Source organism: Enoplosus armatus, chromosome 10, assembly GCF_043641665.1.
Source record: "Enoplosus armatus isolate fEnoArm2 chromosome 10, fEnoArm2.hap1, whole genome shotgun sequence".
NCBI classification, from domain to species: Eukaryota; Metazoa; Chordata; class Actinopteri; order Centrarchiformes; family Enoplosidae; genus Enoplosus; species Enoplosus armatus.
The window spans coordinates 23,190,369-23,214,864 of record NC_092189.1 but is presented as its reverse complement, the minus strand read 5'-3'; the positions used below and the strand labels follow the sequence as shown (position 1 = coordinate 23,214,864).

At 41.1% G+C, this 24,496-nt stretch overlaps 1 protein-coding gene across 1 annotated transcript in view; it reads left to right on the top strand.

Moving 5' to 3' along the window:
• slc36a1 (solute carrier family 36 member 1) overlaps window positions 1–23,537 on the top strand; it is a 37,666-nt gene extending 14,129 nt beyond the window's left edge. The window contains exons 11-12 of the mRNA XM_070912917.1: window positions 1,881–2,050; window positions 23,003–23,537. Coding sequence (XP_070769018.1) covers window positions 1,881–2,050; window positions 23,003–23,277 — 445 coding nt within the window. The 3' untranslated portion in view covers window positions 23,278–23,537. The remainder of the gene's footprint in view (window positions 1–1,880; window positions 2,051–23,002) is intronic.
• Window positions 23,538–24,496: the final 959 nt, after the last annotated feature.

The window sequence follows — 24,496 nt, the reverse complement described above, 5'->3', positions numbered from 1 at the left end:
TGTATTTTTCAACATGCAGAACAAAAGGCTTTAAACGTTTTCATCTAGAGAATACATTGGGTTTCTGCATACACAGACATGTTGACACATACGTACTTTGTACACATTCCACACTGTCAGACATTTTGCCGCCATGCAAATGTAGAAACTATAAATTAAGTTTCAAGAGGCTCACATTTCTCAATGGGGAGTTTTTGTCAAATTATTAGTGTTTCAGCCATGGCTGCAAGTGCTAAACCAATAATAGCGTCGCATCGACAACAGTACAGTGGAATTGTAGGTGAATTGTGAAGCAAATGAGAAAGTGGTAGCAGAGACTGTTCCTATGATGCCATCTAGTGGTCAGCTTCAGAAGAATTCTACCTCTATTCAATACAGTGGGACATCCCAATAAATTACTTAAAACCCAAAGTTTGTAATTTCACCCACAAAAGATGATGATCTTACCAGCTAATTAAACCACTTTTAACATGTTTTCGACCCATGGCCCTCAGCAGTCGATGCTGTGGAGGAGGCTCAGCTTGAGTTCTGTCATTTTCAGAACTCTTCATTGTTACAGTCGGAAACAAACTCAGTGCCATAGCTGCTGAATTAATCCAAAATTGACCCAAAATGTAAAAGTAAAGAGATTTAAGCTGCTACAAAATGCAATTTCTAACTTCAAGCTGCCATTATTAGATACTTTTAAGCCGTTTTAATGATGTTTCTTGCTCCAAAATGTGCTCAGACTTTTATCAGTGAGGGTGCTTGTGTCAAAATCTAGTTATAAATCCTTCACTATCCGAAATAAGTTTGTGTTTAATCCAATTATAACATAGCAAACCTGCAGCCAGGTAGTATTAGCATAGAAATACCAAAACATTGCACAGAGAACATGAGTAATGGGGAATTAACAAAGGCCCAGCAGCTCATTTTTGTCTGTTGGGTGCTCTAGCAGGTTAATAGATGAGATATGGATTTGTATAGGTGAATGTTTTCTTTGTATGTTCAGCCATGGTGGGCATCATTGCCCATGCTAACTCCTCGGTTCTCAACAAATTGACTTTGCTGCTTTTGTAAATGTAAAAAAAACAACCTGTACACCTGAGAATGTTTTCCAGGAAACTGCACCCAATCCCAGGTGTTCAGAATATGATGTTTATGAAATGATATTTTATAGTATAATTGTATAATGGCTATTCAAACATCTCGGATTGTTACTTGTGTCCTTCCCGCAGCGCTCAGTGCAAACAGACAGGGAGCTAATCATAAATCTCCAGACATTACATATAAAGTAGGTTGGAAAAATAATCTTCTGGTCTGGTTCTTTGCCGTTTTGATTAACACCATTCATCTTCCTTTCTCTGAGGAAAAAGCTCAGGCACAATGTGTACTCATTTTATTCCCGTGAACTCATTTTCTTTTAGGGGATAATAAAGGTACTAAAACCAAATACTCCTGTTGGATTTGTCTGCTCATTACTTGTTACTATCATCACGGCGGCAGGAGATGGGCCACTTTTGAAATCCCTCCTGCGACTGGACTGATGCAGCTAATTAGTGGAAAAGATTGGCTGTTCAATGAGGTTGAAAACTCAAAGACTATAATTATCAGAATCTCAGTTTTAAAAACGTAAGCAGAAGACAGTCAGTATTTGCTACCAATTGATTCGTCTTCATCTTGAAATACGTTTTTTTACATGAATATTTATGTGAATATTGTGTTGGTGCTTTTTTTGTATTTTATGAAAGGTTTTTGATTAGCTGCATTTCAGTGCACCAAACAAATTGAAATATGATTGATATTTTTTTTAGCTGTAATTGCCACTCAACACTTTTCATTTAGTCTGACTCTTTTCTTTCTCTGTCAATTTACCCTCCTCTCTCAATCACTGTTTCCAGGACGTACCAGGCTGTGAAGCTGCTGTACTGTTTTGGTATCTTCATCACCTTCGCCCTCCAGTTCTATGTTCCAGCAGAGATTCTCATACCACCAGTAGTGTCTCGCGTGTCAGAGAGGTGGGAGACAACCGTCAACTTGCTGCTCCGCACCGTCTTGGTTATCTTCACATGTAAGTATAAACCAGTCGACAAAAGAATGCAGGCTTCCTTCCACAGTAGGGTGAATCATTACACTGGATTCAGTGAAAGATGGAGGAATGACTTGGCCAAAATTCTACATATGTATTTTGCCGTTTTATCTATCTTCATCTAGTAATCTTTAGTCATCTCAAGTGTGAAAGGGCATTTGCTGTGAACAAAGCTATATCCTGATGGTGAACTTGGCTTTGAGCAGCAGGAAACCAGAAGATCAAGCTGAAGTTTCAAAAGAAAAGGGGGAAAGCTGTTGCAGCAGCTAGACTGGTGGTTCCACAAGTGGTCACCACAAGGATTAATCTTAGGGAAAGTGACATGATAAACAGGGCAAGAAAGTTTCTGTGACACAAGATCACATTTTCCTCTTTCTGACTTTCCTCTATTCTCTATTTCTGGATAATTATTCTCTTTAGCTCTCTAGAAACTTTTCAGACTGTTCTGTACTAGTTGGATGGGTGATGATGATTGGTTACAAGTAGACATTTCTTTATTTTGAGGAGCTGCAATCCAAAAAGGCTGGGAACCCGTGCGTTTAACCAAATCAAACACTCGCAGCACCAATAAATAAAGTTACTGAGTTTTCACCCTCATTCTAAAAATGTGTCTTTAGTAAAGTTCTTTCATGAGTAGTGTGTGTACTATTTAAACAGCAGACTAAACCAACTGAGCCAAGATTAACTGATTTAAATATATTACATCTAATTACTGGGGGTGTGTACACACTACTGTTGTAGTCCTCTGGTTGGTAGAGATGACCATGAACTCGGTGCCGGTGGTGCGGCAGGAACGGCTGCGACTACTGTGACGTATTAACAGACAAACAACAGAGGGAGCAAAGACCTACTTAACTCCACTTCTTGAAGTGAATTAAGTTCCCATCAGTTCAGTTACCGTGCATGAATGCAGGATGCACTGTGATCAGCCTCGCATGATAGGCAGCATTCCCTGGTCCCCGGCTTCAAACTGATTTCTTTCTTCCTTTCATTGTATATTCTGATGCAGTCCCGTACGGTAAAGTTCAGTAGAAAGCCTTTATTTCAGTCCTGAGCAGGAACAAGAGATTGCTGCCTGGTTTGTGCTTCCTTCCTGGCTGCTGTAAAGCTTTTGAACTTACTTCAGCCTAGTTTCTTTTATTGTATTTTTTATTAGGTTCATTCATACAAAAAATGGAGCAGTGACAATCAGCATGCCAGCTGGCACTTTAAAGAGATCCCAGCCAACAAATGAAGGCGTTTTCTTTTAATGAGTCACAAAATGACAAGCGGCTCAAAATGAGAAAGCCCACCACATCTAAGATCTGCCTCTTCTTTTTATAGCTCTATTTTTGTCTAAAAACTCATAAGGAGGTAAAAATGTGAAGTCATTTAGTATTGAAAATAGAATAATAGCAACCATGTTAGTGCCCATCCCAGTCACGGGGTTTTGTATATGTGGACAGGACTTCAGGGAGAGCTCAAACCTTGAGATCAGAAAAGCAAATATATAATCAGAAGGTTGATGGTCGAGTCTTCGATAGCTGTGAAAGTCTGTTCAGAGACGCCTCCTCATCCTCAGTAACAATAGTTTCAGCTGATTTCCCAGATCAACTAAACTGAGGGAGGTGGAAGCCAGTCCTTGAAGAATTACTGAGCGACTACGACTGGCGCTTTGCAACCAATTAGATCCTGGTACTCTGGAGCCACAGGAACTAAACAAAATGTTCACCTTTCCACCACACCTGAAGAACGGTGATGATTCGGCAAATCAGTGATAATTGATTGACGCATGCTGCCATGTAATGTATGAATGAAAAGGAGACTGAAGCTGTTGTGTTTTATGGTTATCTGTTGTTCCTTTATTATATGAAATGATTACATTAGGATGAAACAATAAGCCTAACTTTGTTTGTAACGTTAATAATCATCACTGAATGTCCATCCCTTGTCGTAATACCGATACTAGTCGCACCCAGTACTTCCTTATTTTGTGAATGAAGCGGTACACAATTTGAAGTTGTCTGTGTTTGACCTATCAATACGCAGGTTAAATCCCTCAAAAGGTTCTTGGTTCCGAGGCAAGATTCCTGTGGTGGAAACACAAGGCAATTCCTTCTGTATCAGCTGAGCTGTTCAGCAGCTGAATGAATCCTCCACGTTTGATTTTGATTACCGTTGTCTCTTTGTACTCACTCTATATGCACTTGGGTGTCTGTAGTGCTGGTTGTAAGGAATCTCTGTAAAACTGATATTTTTGCTTGAGCAGTAATTCACAGTGAATGCAAACAGCACAGTGAGGCATTTTTAAATGTCTCTACATTTACTGTAGGTATGGTATTAGCGGTTAGATGCGACTACTGAAGGTTATTTTCTGTCGTTGATGGAGTCCAACACTAAATATACATCTAAACAGCCGGTGTGAGATTAGTTGAGGAGACCAGCAGATTGGATGGGAGGAAACACTGCTCTTTAAAATGATATTTCTAACCTCATTCTGTGACATCAGCCAGCAATCACGTGAAGTGTGTATGCACACGTGTGTGTCTTAGAGTGTGTATTCTTTGAAATGACACTGTGACTGCTCATTCATCTGTATGTGTGTGTATGTGAAATACAAAGTACCACCTTTAAAACCTACCTAGTTATTTTCTGAATGTGTGTCTGCAGTTTTGTGTGTTTGCATGTGTGTCTATGCGTGTCCATCTGGCCATGTTTTTGTGTGTGACGCGCTCTCTGGCCTCTCTGATGGAGTAGGTCTCACGTGATTGGAAATGTAACCTTAACAGCTGCGTGCCTTGTTAACACACACACACACACACACACACACACACACACACACACACACACACACACACATTGCCCCATCCATTCTCCTTCCTCCCCAAGTTTCAGGCAGCAGGAAACAATTCCCTGTAATAGCTCGGCTTGGCTATTTATAGCAGCAGTAGTCCTCCAATTGTTATTGATTCCCATTCAGCCAGGTCCGCTGATCCTTTAACTCCAGTCCTTTGTGGTCACGTGTCTCCTCGGTCAGATTGCTGTAATTCAGTGTGGAGGTGTTGAGGCCCATTGAGGTCAGTAGGGGGCAGACTTCTACTCATCTAAAGGTCATTATGTGGACATGAATGCTGCCGGGGTTGAGATTTCTAATCCCAGTGAGTAGATGACTGCATTGAAGTAAGGCTGGATTTTGTTTGCTGGAAACTTTTTTCTACAGAACTCACAAACTGTTTTGCCTACTACACGACTGCTTATACTTATATACACTTATACTTATACACTTTGTTATACTAGAAGCTCATCTTTAATTACCAGGAAACATCTATTTATTCTCAGAGAAGTTGTTTAAGGTTGATTTCTCCTTTAACCTCTAAACTCTTGCGTATCCACCAGTGGTTGCATCTTTTGTAACTTAGGGTAATACTTTATATTAAGGTACACATATTCACCATTAACTAGTTGCTTATTAGTATGCATAATAGCAGCATATTGGCTCTTTGTTAGTTATTATAAAGCACTTATTAATGCCTTTTTCTCTATGACCATATTCTGCAACTACTAGGCCATTAACTAAGAGTTTTCCCTCAATGACCTCCTAATTACTGCTTATTGATAGTAAGGAAGAATTACGATCTTAATATGCTTTGCTCAGTATGGGCTTTATACGGTGACTAGTCATTCTCCCTTAATAACGCTTAATAAATATATGCAGAATAAGGCATTAATAAGTGCTTTATAATCACTAATAAAGAACCAATATGCTACTAATATGCATGCTAATAAGCAACTAGTTAATGGTGAATATGTGTACCTTAATATAAAGTGTTACCAAGATAACTATTGATCAAACCCACAGAAATGTATTTCAACTGAAAGTGGAGATTCTGAAGTTTCCAAACACACCACATTTGTCAAACTGAATCAAAAGCAAATGTGTAAATTTAAAGTACAAGTCTACAAACAGTTATCAGGATATCACACTGCTCCATCTGCCCAGGAGACACAGACCAGCTCTTCACTCATCTAAGGGTACCAAAGGTCTTATAGGAGTTTTAACATCCTTTCTGCTTGGTCTTTGTGGCTGCCAACCATCTGCTCCTTGTGTAACCGGAGTGGGAATTGTGTCCATATTCTTGGTAAAAGTCCCTCTTTTTCATTTCTTGTGACCAATCCTTGTTTTAATGAACCGAATGTTTGGAGGCAGCTTAGGAGTGGAGTGTGTCCAGTTTGGTGGCCAGACGATTGTATCTCTGCCTTTTGCTGATGATGTAATTCTGTTGGCTTCATCAGACCCTGTCCTCCATCAGACTGGGGAAGCCTAGTATGATGTGGTTAGGATTAGTAGTAACCAAAAGAAGAAGAGGTAATGGAGCAGCCGAGATGAGTTTCCCTGACAGGGTGTCTGGGCTCGTTCTTAGAGACTCGGACACCTGCAAGGAGGTCAGAGTAGAACTGCTGCTCCTTCATACTGAAAGGCGTCAGTTAAGGTGTTTCAGGAAGCCTCCTCTTAAAGTTTTTCTGGGCATGCCAGATCCCAGGAGATCCCAGGGCGCAGACCCCAAACACACTAGAGGGGTTATGCGTCCCACCTGGGAACGCCTCAGGCTCCCCCAGAAAGAGCTGGAGGACGTGGCTGAAAATGAATGGATTAATGGATATATGCTATTACAAAGTGCTTCTAATAAAAGCAGCCACTAAATTGTTTAATCCAGTCAGACTGGTTGCTCAATTGATTTTTCAGTGAACCTCAGTTTTGTTTTGATTACATTCTGTAGCAAAATGTGATTGATGGTACTAATTTAAATTTACATTTTTGATGGATGGATTGCGTATAGCAAACTGACATGATAGTAACCAGTGCCTCAATCTAAAATGAGTGAGTTCACTATTGTTCTTGCTGCTGTTTAAAGAAAGAAAAGCTAAATGAGGCCTTACTTACTCAAAAACAAGGAACTGAAGAAGTAATTGACTTTGCAGCAGGCACACTGAAATCAATGACCAATCTGCAAGTAATGAGGAGGATGGAAGCTCACGTCCACATTGTGTTTACAAAGAATATATGTTCAGGGTTTCAAATCAGCAGCATAGTGGTATGTTGTCAGCGGCATACTGATCCTTGTATATTTTGCTCCAAAATGCAGTCTGCTGAAGATTAACGTATGTATTTGTGTTTATGTACAAGAAACAGGCCATTAAAATGTATTGGTTGACCTATGTATCAGGAATCCAACAGAGATTTGCGCCGTTCACAAACACCTGCACAGCAAAGTGATCAGAAGCATCAAATTCACCATAGAAGATTCTTGATGCTCTCGCTTATGTGTAGATTTGTTTAGATCCTGCATCTAGTCTGTGGTTGGGATATTTTTGTCTTGTGTAATACTGGATACTCTTGCCTCTAAAAATCCTTCAAATGAAACAGTCCAAGAAGATAAATCACTGCGACCAACTGTGATGAAGGGTCACAGGCAGACATGGGATCACAGGGATCACAAGCCAAAGAGGTTGGGATCCACTCCCCTACTGTAACTCTCCTAATTCTTATTTTCTAACTCTGTTAAATGTTAAATGGATCAACCAATAAGATTTACTGCACAGACATATATCTAATGCACAATGTTGTGACTGTACATTTGGTATAATCATACTTTGACAGATTAACAGCTATAATTGGGAAAATATGAAAGTCCAACCTCATTTCATTGCCATTCCCTCTTCACTGCACTTCACATGGAATGAAACCACAAGTCACAGCAGACTTATTGAGTTACAGGACTGCAGCACTTGTGTGCCCTAGGATCTTTATTTCCTTTATTAGCTGTGATTGGAGCCTGCAGAGAATTATGCAGATGACATTTGCCACGCTGTATAGGTTTCCGCACATGCATGTTGATAAGCTAATAAAAGGGAATAAATGCATACATGTGCCCCTTCATGTCTGCAGGTCATTTGCAAGGCAGCTTGTGGTTTCGTTGGCGCAGAGTGTGCATGTGTTGTGAATGTGGAGGTGGTGCAGCAACAAGAAAAGACTTGCTTCCAGTGGGATCCCACTGATGCATGCTTGAATGAAGGAGGCAAGGGACAGGGGACTGGAGGAGGAATCATGTTGCTCCTACATGCCCATCTGCGAGGAGGAGATTGCTTTTGGTTTTGAACCGGAATACAAGATGAGATTGAAGCAGTGCATCGTCGTCTCCGGATGTGTAGAGTAAATCTTGAAGAGAATGCCTCTGAGAGTCTCAGTCTTTGAATCGAGAACGGATGTTGCTTCTTGGCTGTCCAGAGGGAGAAGCTTTTGTCTTTGTTACTCTACTGCTGCCGTATTTTAGTGATGTGAGTTTGCTTCTCTTGGTTATCCGAGTGGGCAGCGAAAGAGAGGCTGACGGTGTACAAAGACACAAACCCCTGAGTGCCCTTACACAGAGCAGGTGCATCACTCTTCAGATAGCTTTTTAATCTTCTTCTAAATGTTGCAACAAGATGAAAAGTAAATATTAGAATTAGGATGAAACAGCGTCACATAGACAGTAATATCCAGAGAGACTTCTGTCAGTGTTTAGAAGAGTAGAGCCCCAACGTTTGCCTGAAGGATGTTTCGTCTTCAAAGTTGTTACCTTCCCGAAAGAGAAGAACAATTTGAGTGAATAGGTGATTATGGTTTAAATGTCTCAATCTTCAGTGTGAGGAGGAATTACGCCATTTTGTCTCTGAATGTCTTCAACGTATTTCTTTACTTGGTGTGTTCAACATTTTCAAATGTCTTTCCTTAGCGTGAGATCAGTCGACAAATCCTATTGGTGGCAAACTACAGCGTCAATTTTTTTTCAAATGATGGTGGAAAATGTCACAGTAAGTGCAGTATTGACTGACGTCCCAAAGTTATTCTGTTTCGTTATTTTACTTAAAAGGGCTTTCGAGTGGCAGAACTGTAAAATGAACCTTGATGTGTTTCTAGTTGCTACAACAAATCCTTGTTTTTCCCCCATCATTGGTTTCAGTTTGAGCTCAAACTACCAGATAAGAGTTAAAAGAGATTACGGCCCTGAGCAAACTCTCTCTCTGTCTGCTGAGCTGTGCTTTGACTTGTGCTCCAGCTCGAAAGGTCAGTTCATTTCAATGCACGGAGATTTCTTTTGAAGTGAGCACTCTATTCTAATTTACCAGAGATAGGCTGAGGGATGGAGGAGCTTACTGTTGCTGTTACTGTTGTTTTGGATCAGAGAGCCTCTGAGTGGCAGCGGTAGGAATGCTACATGGCTTTGCTTTGTTTCTTGCAGTTGTATGTGCCATGATACAGTTATGTTACAGGGTTTGACAAGGATTGCCTGATGGCTGAGTCCTTTGATTGCAGTTTGATTAGTTAATAAATCTCAAACGGGCACTCAGAAAACAATCTTGATGCTGAACCCAATATTTATTTATATAATTACAATCTGCACACTCTCTAACCTCAGACCCTGGTACAGATAAGGAAAAACTCCTGAAAATCCTTTTAAAGGAGAAATAAAACTCATCTTCGACTCATTTGAGCCATTGCTGGAACTTTGTTTACTTTTTGAAAACTTCTGGCTTTGGCAACTCCCAAGACACTGTAGCAGAAAGCAATTTGCGCAAATAAACCCCGCAGCCCACCCCTCAGTTCTGAACTGAGGACACAGATGAATGGGTTGTTAGCAACACATAGACTCCACCAATTTTCACCTCCATTAGAAAATGTCTACAAAATCTACACAGAAAAACTGCCATCAGAATAATTTGAATGATGCTGTAATCACACAACAATTCTCCACATAATAACACCACTAATGGGAAATCCAACCCAAGTCTAGACAATTCTTTAATGGAGCTTTAAATACACAAGCCGTATTCACCCGTACTTGCTGAGAAGGAAGCCGTAAAACAAGGCCTTTCTTTCTTGCCTGTACCGCAGCTATATTGGCTGCACTGGTCATTTCATTTCCGCTTTGAAAGTGCTTCTTTTGTCTGAGTCACTTTGCCACAGGCTTGAGCTGAGCAGCTAGCGTGTGTTGTTAAGCTGTTGATGGGAACAAAAGAGGACATGAGGATGTCGCGTGAGCCTCCTCTTCTTCTTTTTGTTTTTTTGTACTTCGTCCGGGAGCACTGTAGCACAAAGGTGGAGTGCCACTGGGAATGCATGCTGCATGTTGTTGGACTGTAGTGCTGTCATATTTTTACCCTTTCAGAAACATGATGTGTGCACACGTTCACCTTTATGTCTTGTGGAGCTAATTCACCTCTATTGTTTGGCCTTTGCTTTCTGTGCCTGTTTGAGCTCATGTGATTTACTTTGTGTCTGTTAGAAGCAGCGAATCAAAGATCAGATGTGCGGTGATGTGACGAACTTACTGTAGGGCTTAAGGTCTATTTTGGAAAGGCGTCACAATAAAAACTAAAAGGCAACAAAACATTATATTAATGCAGCGAAAAACAATTGAACCACTATATAGGACTACAAAATTATCTTAAAATGAAATAAAAACTATTCTAACCTCTGAACCTATGCTTTTATTTTCTTACTTTTAAGTAATAAGAAAATACTGTTAGTTTGTATTAACTCAATGAAATTGAAAACATCGGGTACACTACTTTTCCAAAAGTATGTGGAACCGAACATTACACTCATACAGTATGTGACTGACATTGGACATGTCGCCCCCAAAACCACTGATATTAATATGCTGCTGTTGCTGCCTCCTCTCTGGGAAGATTTTCCACCAGACGTTGGAACCTGGGTACTTGGCAAGATAAAATGTTAATGAGTTGTGAGTTTATCACTGGAGTAGGAGACAAGTCAAAACAAAATTCTGCTACATAGAATGTCATTTATTTTTCAGATTTTCCAATTATTTTAAGTAATGTAAAAGTCACTGTTGTGTAACAGAAACTCTTCAGGCCTCTAAAAATGATCGTTAAAGAAATTAAATGACTCTGAAGAGCTCACAACTCATGCACAGATGGTTAGAATTAGACATGGCTTTGTATTAAGGGGTCACAAGCAAAAAGGGTTTAGGAACCACTTCTCCAAAATATCATTTTATTCTCTGGCATTAAGACTTCCCTACATTGGAGCAATGGGGCCCAGCCAAAATCATGAAAAAACAGTGGGAAGTCATGGATGTCCACATACTTTTGGCCATACAGTGTATATAAACTAACCAGACAGACCACAACCTCTTCGGATTAAACCAATACATACCTTTTAGTGTCTTAAAGTCCGGCTCACCACAGCAGTTGAACATTAACTCGAAACTGCTGTGGTGTAAATAATGACACACTACATATTAATTGATAAATAAGGTAACTTGAATGCAGGAGTCTCACCTGGTCACCTGAGCAAGCGACAGGAAGAACAAACAGCCCTAAAGGTCACATCTGAGGAACAAATGAGAACTCTGAATGTGCAAGTCACGTTTTTCAACGAGCCTTATCTTTGAATGACAACCTCTGTCCCCGAACATCCGAACCACAGCTCACTTGTTGTGTCAGCCGAGCTAAAAGAAGCACAGCCAGAGAAGCCGGACTGTGAGCAGACAGGTCAGCCTGAGGATTTCTGTCTTTAGCATGGACCTCCTGCTGGGCGGGGAAGGTCAGCCTCGCCCTCCAACTCCATCTTCCCTCACGTCCACTCCTCCTCTGCCTTTTTTCTGTTGTCAGCCTTCTCTCCCTCATAGTTTGTTGTCATTATGTTTTCTCACTCTCAGTATCTAGATCAGGGTTGCTCAACATATGCTGGCCTGTTGCCTAATTTTTAGGTCCTCATAATCCTAATGACACCAGACGGTAGAGAAAGCTGTAAGCCTTACATTGGAGCCTGATGGCATATTCTTCTATTTTCAGTCCATTGAGGCAACTCCAAATGCATTGTATCAAAATTGTGATATATTTAAAACCTATTAACTTTTTATTAAACATAAATGCTATATCAGTCTTATAAATCTCATGTGATCCAGTCTGCATATCAAGCAACCCCATATGGAGTCTCTGTTGTTTTCCTTCTTTCTCCGTACTCTGTTATAATGTTATATCCCTCTTCTGCATGAAGCCACGTACAAGCTGAGATTTGACACCTAACCAGGCCTTCAAGTGGAAAAAAAGAGGCACTGCATGAAAATAAAAGCACTGCATTGATGACGGCGTGTTGCCTCAGCATTCCTGGATAAAATACAGAAGGATGATTTGAGGAACAGATCCACGAGTTTGAAGGCTTATCAGACACCAAAACACTACGTTATTGCACTGATAATCAGGCAGGAATGCAGTAGAAATGCGACATCTACATTAAGTTTTGCATTAATTTGATTTTCCAACTCAGTATGCATTGTGGAAAGTCGAGGTAGGTTCCACTTCCTGCCAGACGACAGCTTTTCACTTTGTATCGGCACCCCCACTAATGGACCACAACCAATGCAGTGGTCTCACCTTGAAATGCATGAAATTAATGAGGGGGCTGTGGTTTTTTACACAGCTTAATACCCTTTTAGCTCCACAAGGCAACATTCAACAAAATGCACCCATTTTACCTGCCAAATCAGCTGTAATGAGAAAATGTAATGTAGATGTAATACAGGAAAGTGTCCGATACCGTTTGATTTAGAAGCTCAGGATTTCCTTTATTTGTCCAAATGTAGTTGGGTCTTACTGTTGTCACTGGTGCCAAATCTTTTTGAACACAGGAATCAAGAAACTGAAGCACAAGGAGGAAATAAAACAACATGAAAGAGTTTTCTGTCCAGAGAAAGAAACTAAAGTCACCAACATTTGATCATTGCCTCTTCTGTCCTCTTGGTATCCTCTGCTATAAAGCATTACATACTGGCTGAGTTTGGAAATTTGAACATGTTGTGCGTAGCTTAGTATACTGACATGATAGGACTTGAGTTTTCAAGTTTTGGGAGTTCGCACATTTGCAGCAGGAGGTAACTGTTCAGAGACGGCAGTGCAGCTTTATCCCGAGGAGAGTCGGCAGAATGTCAAACGGGACGACTGTCCCACTGTGACGCTAACCATTATTCTTCATCCTTGTTAAGAGATGACAACCAGAACTTGAATCAAGAACTTTATCACTGTCAAACTCCTTTCTGCAGCCTGTATGTCCTAAGTGTCTTTTTGACACACAACAGGACAAAATGTTATGTTCCCTGAGCAGGACATACAGGTCGAGACTATAAAAGTGCTGTTGTGATTAAAGCCTTCCTTGCACTTTCAGGCCCCCTCAAAAACCTGGAGTAGCACCCGAGGGCTCTTAAATACCGACAGGTCAGTGTGATGTCAAGCCAGGAAAAGGACAACAGTCTCTCTCTGATCCTATTGCTTGCTTATCCTCAGCCTTGTTTGGTGAGGAGATAAAGTTGACTGTCCACCGGGAGCTTCTTTGCCCGCAGAGCTGGGGTCTTTTGGTCATTATTTTCATTGTAGTATTCCCAGAGGTCCTCACAGCCTAATATGTTTGTTGTTCAAAGAAAAAAAGGCTTTTGACTTTTATCAGTTTAGCTTTTTAGCTCTTAAAGTGGAAAGAACATTGAAGGCCTTTTGATGATGTGTCCACTTTGTTGGCACAACCTTCAGTTGTTGATATTGATTGGCATCCAGAATCATCTAAACACACACGAGGCATGAAAATGCTTTTATATAGAAATAACTGTTCTTCATATCAGAATTGTACACAAAAATAAGTGTGGTTCGTCTGAAAAGACGTTTTAACAATATGAAACAGTAATTGACTCTTTAGCAAATTCGAGTATACTTATATCACACAAAGGAAATTATGCAAAAGAGCATAATGAAGAGTGTGATTGTTTTGAACTATTCAAAACTGATTTTGGTTTTTGATATGACCTGGAAATGGGACCTAAATATGTCAGTAACAGAATGGTCAGTCTGTCTGTCTGTCTACACTTGGGTAACAATTACTTGAAACAATGGCAAGACATTTCGTAGGGGTGTTGATAGTCCCCAGTGGATGACCCTTTATGATTTTAGGGACCTCCTGAACTTCTTTATCTAAGTTATTTCAACATCAAGTGACCAGAATTGCATGAAATCTTCTCTGGAGATTCACGTTCCCTAGAGGATGAATCATGACGTTTTATGTTGTCCTTTAATGTTACCGCTGTCATCAAGTTGACTTTGCATACAAGATATCTAACGTAGTTTGTCTAGTCACGTGCTGAGAACATTCATGCACCCCAGAGGATAAACCCTTTCGATTTTAACATTGCAGCCTTCAGGGGCAACTGGATGGGCTTTGACTTTTAGTGTTGTTGTCCAGAGTGTCTTCTGTGTCTGGCCATTTCATTTTTTGGCATCTCTCAGGTATCACACAATGAAATGTTAAATTTCCAACAAACGACATGGCAGACTGTAAAGGTCTCTTGATGACATTTTGTCGCACAATGCACCACAAAGAAAGAATGGCAGCTCATCACAGTGTGGTACCACAATATATAGTTTGTGTTGTGTGTCAAAATACTATTTATACTATTTGACAGTCGATGCCCTTTCTACCGTTACTTCCGTTTATCGTTTCTGTCAGACAAACCAGCAGAAGAACATTATCACATGTTTTATGACGTGTGATAATAATGATATATTTTTTTCATCCCTTCCTTTTGGGATGATTGAGAGGCATGATTGTGTTCAGCAGCTGGTTCAATGGACACCTATAGGTTAGCAACAGCTAACCTATAGGTGGAATGTTATTATTCCCTTACCTTGCTCAGATTTTCTTTTTCATTCACATTTCAATTTACTCCCGTCTCTACGTCGAGGCCACCACTGCTCTCTCGTGAATGTGACCAGTTTGCTGTCATATTCTGATATGAACTTTTCCACCTTATCTAGGAAACATGATTGCCCACTTTCCATTTTGCTCGAGATGTACGTCAATTATTTCAAAATATAGGTTCAGAAGAGATTGTTATGGATTTATTCATGAAGCCAGTCTCTAAACAAGCAGTAAATATCCTTATTTATCATACTGTCCCTCACAGCAATACAATTTAGAGCAATCAATTTCTACAGTCGTCTTTACTACAGGATGTAAACAGTCGTCTGCATTTGTTGTCATTCCACCCTGAAGGTCATGCTGTACCGTCTCTCACATTCCCACATGTTGGACAGCACGCGGCATCCTCTCTGTTGGTGCTTATTACCCTGCTCATACATAAAATCCAGGCGGCTGTTCAGGCTAAATCTCTCTAATTTGAGATCAAGTGTTTTTCTACACCACCAGTCTTCAGTGGTTTGGTTAAATAGTGGATCATTTAGTGCTTTAGGGAATGTGACCACGGGCTTGCAGTGCAGCTGTTTCCATGCACTTGAAGTTAAAACCACTGTAACTCTTCAGAAAAGGGCTCCGCTGCTCATCTGTGGGATTTTTGTTTTTTATTGGGGTTTTTTTTATGAGACGATCAGTTTGGTCAAGGAGGCAAGAAAACCTGTGAGTAACTGTGGCCATTTACTTTGCTCTGTCAACCTTTCCTTGTTGTTTTGCCCTCTTTAAAGCCACCTAGTTATCATAGACACCCATGGTTTGTTTGCTTTGGTGAGGTGAAAACAATTCTATATGATTTTAAAAGGGCACAAAATAGAAATCTGTCCACGGAGAAGCCTGAAACTTCGTCTTATAATACCCCTCCCTGCAATATTTAACTGATCCACTGTCCAAATAGTGCATAGTCTACAATAGTACTGAGAGCTGAGCATAGCCAAAACAAAGCTTTTTCAACTTTTACTGCTAGTACTTGAAGATCTCTGCTTTTTTAACTAATCACAGTACACAAACAAACACATGTATATTTTGTATATAAATATATATATCTGCCTCCTGTTTGTAACTCGGTGTTCTTACTGCCTGAAAGAGACTTGTGATATCATTGAAGCTTTCCTGGTTAAATAAAGGTTAAATAAAAATTAAATAAATAATCATCACAGTCCAAATTGATTACAGCCCTTCCAGCAGACTGTCACCTTCTGATTAAATGAATCCTCACACGCTCAAAGGGGAGAGTTGTAATGACAGCTTCTGTTACCTTGTATTTTTGTCATTTCAAACAACCATGAGCCACTATAAATGAATTGAATTGGTAACTTTGATGCGTGTACATCCTGTTTCCACTTGGCCAAAGGTTTTGACTACATACAATGTATCCCAAGGGCTGAATTAATCTTTTTAATTTCCTAAGAAACTCTAGCCATTTGAAGAGGATCTAGAAGGTAGTGAGGACAGCCATCCCCTCCAACAAAAGTTTGTAATTGCAGAGCAAGGAAATGTTTGTAGTTTTCTACAAGCCCCCGCTAGATGTACCCCCTCCTGAGGCCCTCATATAATGTTTCTTAGTCAAGTGAAATTTATTTTTATGTTGTGCTGCAGCCATGATGACTCATATTGGCTTGAGGTATATACAAAGGACTGTTCTGAAAATTTAAGGTACTGTCCTCAGCACTTCACTTTCCTCCGTAACTGCAAAGTACAAAGAAAGTTTGTCAAGCCCCCTACCAAGTTGTTCTCCTCCGTAGAGCATAAATTCCAGCTTGTGTTGTTAATTGAAAAATATGTTTCTTGCAATGTAATTATTATTGGAAGCATGCAGGTAATCTATATTCATTAAGGAATCTCATTAGGAATGATTAAATGAAATGATAATTTATAAGTCACTCAGTTATCGATTATTAGTTTGATTTTGCTTAAAAGGTGTGTTAAGAAGTTCTGCAGCCACACTAGCATGCCTGTGTGGCTGTTTTTGGGGTGCTGCTTTTAGTGAAATGCTAACATGCTCTCAATGAAAATGTTTATGTTAACATAGTCTACATCTTACTTTAGCACGTCAACATTTGCTAATTAACATTAAACACATGTACAGTTGAGCTTTTTGCAGGTATTTGGTCATAAACAAAGGGAAAATTCATCTAATGGGGAACATGAATGTCTGTTTCACAGCAATCCATCAAATAGTTGCAGAGAGATGTCAACCTCATGGTGGCGTGAGATGAAAAGTCAGGGGATCACCAAAGTCATTAGGATCCATCCTCTGAGGACCATTAGTTTCACAGCAATCCGCCTGATACGGTTCATATTTAATTCTGGACCAAAGTGGTGGACCCAACATCACTAGAGCTAACCCACTAGCATGATGAAGAAATGTCCATCACAAGGTCCCTTTTTTCCAGCCAATAATCAAAACCCAAGATATTCACTTTACATTGATTATAAAACAGAGAAAATCAAAATCAAATTCTCACATTTCACAAGCTGTAACTGGAGAATGTTTGGCATTTTTCCTTGATAAAAGACTGAAATGATTAATTGATGCATTCTATTAATATCAGTCCAATAATTAAACAATTAACTAATTGTTACAGCACTAGAATAAGCAGAACTTGCTGTCTAAATCACTGTAGCACTGGTTAACTCAGCTCATATATTTTTAGTGGTGTTGATGTGCCTTGTAGTCCTTCTCAGGTCATTTTGTTGACTGTATACTGACACTGAATCAGTTACAGCTTCATCATTCCTGTCATGTTGCCGAAAACAGAAACATCAGTCCTGAAACAACAGCGTAAAGTGATTAATCCAGATCAGCGTCCGTTGGACTGGAGAAGAGTTTTCCACCTCCGTCGGCTCATTGGAGCGAGGAGAACTGCTGATCGCTGACTCAACATAGTGACGACGTAGTGGGAGAGAGAGGGAGGTGAGACAGAGGTCATGTTGATGGAGGAGGGCAGGAAGGAGGGAAGGAGAGAGAGGAATTATTCAAACAAAATGGCAGAGGAGGTGTGTTTGATGCCAAGTTAATGATCGTCAGGGATCATGGCCGTTCAGTTAAATTATACACTCTGCTGGCAGTGACGAAGCTGCGTCAGAGAAATGCAAATCAGCATATTTAAGAGTTTTATAACTTTGGCTTCCTTCTTTGCAACATCATAGTTTGTAGACTTGACACTGACAAGGTGGACTGACGAACTGTCCTCCTATAATCATAAGGAAAGACGGTGTCCATGAGCAAAACAGTGAACCATCACATGTTCAAGGAGTGTTGCCAGTCATCCCTGTAGAGCACCTCCTGCAGTGTAATAACCGAGGTCATTTATAAGAGACATGCAGCATCACATAATATAGTAACCAACGGCAACACCATTACAGGATTTATACAAGAATAATATCTTCAAAACTGCAAAGAATTATCTTAAGGGAAAGTCATTCTCTCTTCAAGGAAGAAAGAAGCCCCATGTATGCATTCAGTCACCTGTGATAATATTCATTAATGACTCAAGAAATATATGTTCAGGTGATCATTTTACCTTTCGATCTTAGTGATCGTGTCGGGCTGACATCGAGTTCTTACTCTTCTTCTTTTGTTTTTGTTGAAATGAAATAAACGCAGCGTCCGTGTGATTAACACGGCACTATTCTGCACTACATGTATATGAGGTGCATCTTCGATATCTTCCCTGCAGTGCCTTGTTGGGGAGGTGGGTCACCTTGCTTGTGATAAAGACCACCTCCACTGATATCATTAAGAATTAATACACTTTTGTGAAATGATACATTTACCTTCAGGGAATAAGAGCAGAGGGGTTACTTCACAAAGCAAATGGCACATAATAAGTGTGGTTATTGTTTGGGCCATTTATTAACTAAATTCATCACACGAGAGATGCGTCAGGATCTGGAGGGATGACCACCTCTTCTTGATATACTTGTCCGATGTTCAAGTTCTTACCCACCTTTGATCTTAGTATTGTCAGGAAACAGGCACGGCTTATTGATAATTTTCTGTCATTTACGTGACCTAGTTATTTGGCTGCTTTTTTTTTGTTTTTGTTTTTTTGCACCATTTGAGCTTTTTTTCTGTATTGTCAGCAAAGTCTAATCTAGCTGCCACGACTGCTGGCTCCATGCTGAGTAGATTCTCCTGGCTAATTAACATTAGCATTTGCAGACCTTGACTGTTGGTCTCATTGAAAACAGCCTGGGAGTCTGTTGGGGAGACTGAACTCCCCTCCATCTTTAATGAGCTACGGTCCACCGAGCAGCAGATCAGCCAGCTCTGGGTGTGCCAGATGAAAGTGGGCTCCTGTGTGCTTGAGCTGGAGGCAGCCGAGTCCTGTGGCTCCTTCCTGCTCGGTGATTGATGGTGGCGAGCTGAAGAAATGAGACAGTAGGACGCTGTCTAGTACATCCTGGTTGACTGTGGAGAAAAAGCAAACCAAGACCCTCCCTTACAATCTTTGATCCAACCTCAGAGCATCCCCTACTGCTGCTGTAGCTTTGTGACTCTGGAGGTAATTGACTCCACCTGGCTGAGGAGCTGTCACTCCCAGTGGATTTAAAAGTTGTGGGCTCAAATCAGAAACTGCCTGCTGACAGTCTACAGGCGGCCAGACCCCCACGTCCCTCCTTCCCTCTGAGTCTGTCCTTTATTTTCTTCTCCCGGCTGCTTATTTGAACAGGTCTGGCTGCCCGGTGTGTCTGTTGGTGCTGGTGGGTTAAAGATAAAAGCGGTTCTAGTTGCTCGATAGTGTGTTCTCCTAAAGACTTCAAGATTTTTCTAGATATTGTTGCTATTGTCTTAGCAAACCCTGCATTTCGTCTGGGCCCCTGCCAGTCTTGACTCGGGGGTTAAACTCCAAGCTTTAAGTTCCCTTCCAGCTCTCCATAACTGGCTCATGGCTGCTTGTGCAACTGTCAGTCTCTCCACTGAGCATAGATTCAGTGATTTGTAGATCTAAAGATGTCGAGGCGTATTTTTTTCTGCAAATCTGGTTGAAAAGTGACTAGTTTGCATATACACGTTGTTTCAACAGCACTTGAATACACATTGGTCTAGAATACTATATTTCAGTGTGTAGTTAGGACCTGCTTTACGTTGAAAACGGTTTCGGTTTCTGGTATCCAGGACCCAAGTCTGGCCAGGTCCAGTTCTATTGTTGTGCGTCTGTGCCTCAATGTGTCTGTTACCTGAATGGATCCAAGTGGACTTGCTATCAGCTCTGATCATGTGACACGTCATCAAAAGAGAAAAATGCATGTACATGTATTGCTGCTGTTTTTCGATGGCAGCTGCTTGATGAATGGTGGTCAGTCATGCTGCCACCGTGTTCCTGTTCTCTCTCTCTGGGTCAGTTTGGGTTGACTGCAAGATAGATAGATAGATAGATAGATAGATAATTGTACATTATTTGAGTGAGTTTATTTTCATGGTTTCCTCGTCTTCACAAGGACTTTGAACTGCAGATGCAACGCCAGACCTTTTAAAGGTGCGTTGTTGATAAGGCCACTCATTCACCTTGCCTCTTTCAAACACTCCTGACTTCACCCAACACCATAAAACCACCATCGTCACATTTTCTCCTCCTCTGACGTCTTTGTCGTCCTCTGAAAGGGTCCTCTCCAGCACACCAAAGCGTATAGCAGGCTGACGGGAAGAAAGTGGAGTATTTTCTCTTTGTTTCTTTAAGATCGGAGGTTTGCTCGGTCAAATTAGTGTGCTCGGAGCATTCCTTCTTCAGCCCTTTGAAGCTGCTTGATGATCCACGTGCTGCCTCTCTCTCAGGGGACAGCAGCCAGGCCTTTAGCTGCAGCCTTGTAGTTTATTTACTATGAAGGCTCAGCACAATCGAAGAGAGAAGATATGTGCTGCCCCTCCCCGGCTCTCCCCTCGCCATCCTCTTTCGCGGCCGCGCCTGCCTTGTTTGATGGCTCGGAAAGCTTCAAATGTAGTTTGAAGAGCACCCTTCAACGGCGACGGGCTTTTCCTAGAAGTGACAGGTTTACTCCCCGGGAGCGTGTGGTGGCGAGGTGCTTTTGCCATACTTGTCACATGAAAGCTCGACCTTGCCGTCGCCCCATAGGTTAATTTGACAGACTTTGTGAACACGCAGCAGCGAGCAATTGATTATGGTTCAAAGAGCCTTTTATCAGCTGCTGGTAATACAGCGGCGTACAGGGAGAACACCCGACTTGTCCTCTCCACTCACTACGGAGAAGATGCTAACAGACAGAGCAGGGGATGAAGTGTGTGTGTGTGTGTGTGTGTGTGTGTGTGTGTGTGTGTGTGTGTGTGTGTGTGTGTGTGTGTGTGTGTGTCAAAGCAAGCAGGTCACTTTTCAGATGAGTCCATGCGTGTAACAATTGCCCACGTGCCCAATTCAAGATTTGAGCCTCGCAGTGTGAGTGTGTCAGCTGCAACGGAAACACACACCTCGGTTGTGACAATGAATCGGACCATTGGAGCGGGCGTTTGTTTTGTCCGAGCACGGCTGCCCGCCGCTGTTTATGCCCGTACCCATGACAACGGGCGAAGGTGACTCGGGTCCCCGGTGACCGCGGCAGCATGGTGACCACTCCCACCGACACATGAAAAACAATCCCCACAGTCACCACTTTATTTTCTTACAGCGATGTCTCTGCCCTCTCCTTCTCAATCGGTCGTCTTCTCCCGTTGCATTGTCGTCTTTGTGACCTCATCCATCTCTTTTACTCCTATTCCCTCATCCTCCCTGTATTCCCCGGAACGGTTCACCTCATTTCTCGTCCATCCCTCTTTTCTTTCTTGTCCTCTGAATCTTCTCTGAGTAGATGAAAATGAAGGAACGGTCTGTTTTATCTTCTACAAGTCATTTTCTCATCTAGCTCTTTTACACATGATCATTCTTGTGTTGGATGGGTAAAATGAGAAACGATGCTTTGAAGGAAGGCTACAACTTACACACGTTTCTATGTACCTTGTTTTTTTAATCCATCACCCTAAAGTCTCAGCACACCTCAAGCAGCGATGATTCTGTCACTCTGGGGGAGTTTCAGCAGCAGGTGTTGGAGCTCCAGAATCACTTGAAGATCTACTTTCTTGTGTTGGGAGCTCAGTTTTATTATTAAAAAGAACGATGACAGAGCGCTGCTCAGAAATCATTCATGACAAAAGAGCAGATGTATTTATTTTTCAGCGTCAGAAGGCATTTAGTGTGCTGTGTCTTGATCTCCATCAGGTCTCGTTTGTTTGTTTGAGTCTGATCTGTAACACGACTTTCTGTACCAGTGGACTACAAGATGTTCTGCAGTTCTCTGTTGTACTGAGTTGGAACTTAAGTCCTTTTCCCTCATGCGGCTCCTGTTCCACAGCCTATAATTAGCCCAGTAATGAACACAACACATTTTATTATTGTAGAATCTGGGTTTCTTCACCTACTCGCAAGGTTCATGGAGAAGAGAAAGCAATCTGAAAAGGTCAAAACTCAAGCACTTCGTAGTAATTAAAGAAGTAAAAAAGTAGTAATAAGAACAGCTTTGTAGGCTTCACACCACACTTTACAAAGAACATTTAAATGGAGTTAAAAATAGAGAATACGAGTATATGGAAAACAAATAGATACCTAATCGTACACATATACTACAGCCAATGGGGTATTCACACATATTTATATATATATGTGTGGTTTTTGGATGGTGATGCAGCGGTTAGTACTGTCGGACTGGAGGTAGAGCTCCCCCCGTCCACACGTTCAGGTGTCTTTGAGCAGCACACTGAATCCTGAGTTTGCTTCTGATGGAGACCAGCACGGCAGCTCGGTCGCCATCGGTGTGTGAATGTGTGAGTGAGACCTGATCTGTAAAGCGCTTTGGGAACCATTAAGGTCTATAAGTGAAGACCATTTACCATTTGCTTTCATAAATTCCTGAACTGTCTAATGATGGATGTAGGTGACATAACATATGGTCCATAAACAGGAGGGGTGCATCTATGGGGAGGTACCCTAGTTAGTGTAGAGGATGCTTTTACCCACAATGTGCCTCAGTGTTTATGTATGACCTACTGTGAAAATGAAATTATAAAAGCACATAGATATTAACAGTCAAAAGCTTGTTAACCAAGGTCACTTTGTTGACGTTAGAAAGCGCTCTCTAATTCAGTCTCTGTGGTTGTCGTCCTCCAGGTGCCCTCGCCATCCTGATACCAGAGCTGGACCTCGTCATCTCATTGGTCGGCTCGGTCAGCAGCAGTTTCCTGGCGCTGATCTTCCCTCCCCTCCTGCAGCTTTTAGCGTTTCACACAGAGGGCCTGTCGCCGCTGGTGATGATCAAGAACGTCGTCATCAGCCTGATCGGGTTGGTCGGGTTCCTCACAGGAACCTACATCGCCATCGAGCAGATAGTCGAGCGTAACGCACACAAACATGAAGAGACGTTCTCCTCCTACTTGGTCCAGTGATGAAGTGACTGTTGGCAGGTGGACGTGACACCCAGGCCATTTAGAAACCATCTTGGGGCACATTTTTATTTTTTCGTTCTTTCATTTGCTGCTGTTGGAAATGGCGGCCATTTTAGGATTAATCTGTCACGTGTTGACGCATTATGAAGCTGTAAAGAAGTGTTTCAATATGTCACTGTTGTGTCTGACATACATGACAACTGGCAGTTGCTCACATTTCATCAAGTCCAGCCATGTAGTGCAATCTAATGAAAACATAATTATAACATAAGCAAAATCATTCCTTCATGTAGGAGATACCTTCAACAGATTTTAAGAGAACTGAGGGTTTTTAGATGTAATTTATCATTTTGACAACCTGAATATATTGATGTGTTTTCATATTTGAGTCAAAAAATCAAACTACCTCACAAACGATTCGGTCTTTCGAAGGTTTTTTCACATCCACGATGTTGCTGAAATAGTTGAAACCCTCCGTCCAAACTGCTTCTCATGTAGAGCTTTTAGAGTTCGACCACCTCATTTGGAGAAAAGGAAAAAAAATATCCACATTTTTTGTTGCACTTTGATTTTTGCCTTATTCAGTGAAACGGCGCACTACTTTGACATAGACAACACATCAAACTTTAAATCAAGTGACTGTAACTTCAAAACTACTGTTGCAAAAGACAACAGAAGTTCTTTTAGAACAAAGAAAAGGGTCGGGTGTCGAAATGGTTCTGAAGTGGAACCAGTTCTACATGAGTAAGAACCACAGATTCTTTGTGCTTTTTCGATTTCTCTCATCGAATCCTGACAGCGACTTCAGGACCTGACGTTCTTCTGTCGACATCAACAGACACTCATGTCAGAGCATGTGTAGAGTGTTTACAATACAAGTAAATTACATTCACCGAAGGAAAAAAAATAGTCCTTATTGGATAATTATGACTCATAATAACACGATATCTATCTCATGACTGCGAATACACGGATCGTGTTATTATGAGTCTTATTGTAGCTGCGGGAACGGATGTTTTAGGTTGTTGTTGTAGTCATGTTGTAGTTCCTGAGTCATTTTTACTTCATTGTTCAAATACTGACTCACAAATCGTGTACGAGATCTGCATCTCATAATTTTGAGATATTAAGTCCCAGCTATGATTAGCTCATAGCTGGGACTTAATATCTTATAATACTAAATGAGGTACGAGAGACAACGTTTCCAATTGATTTTTCT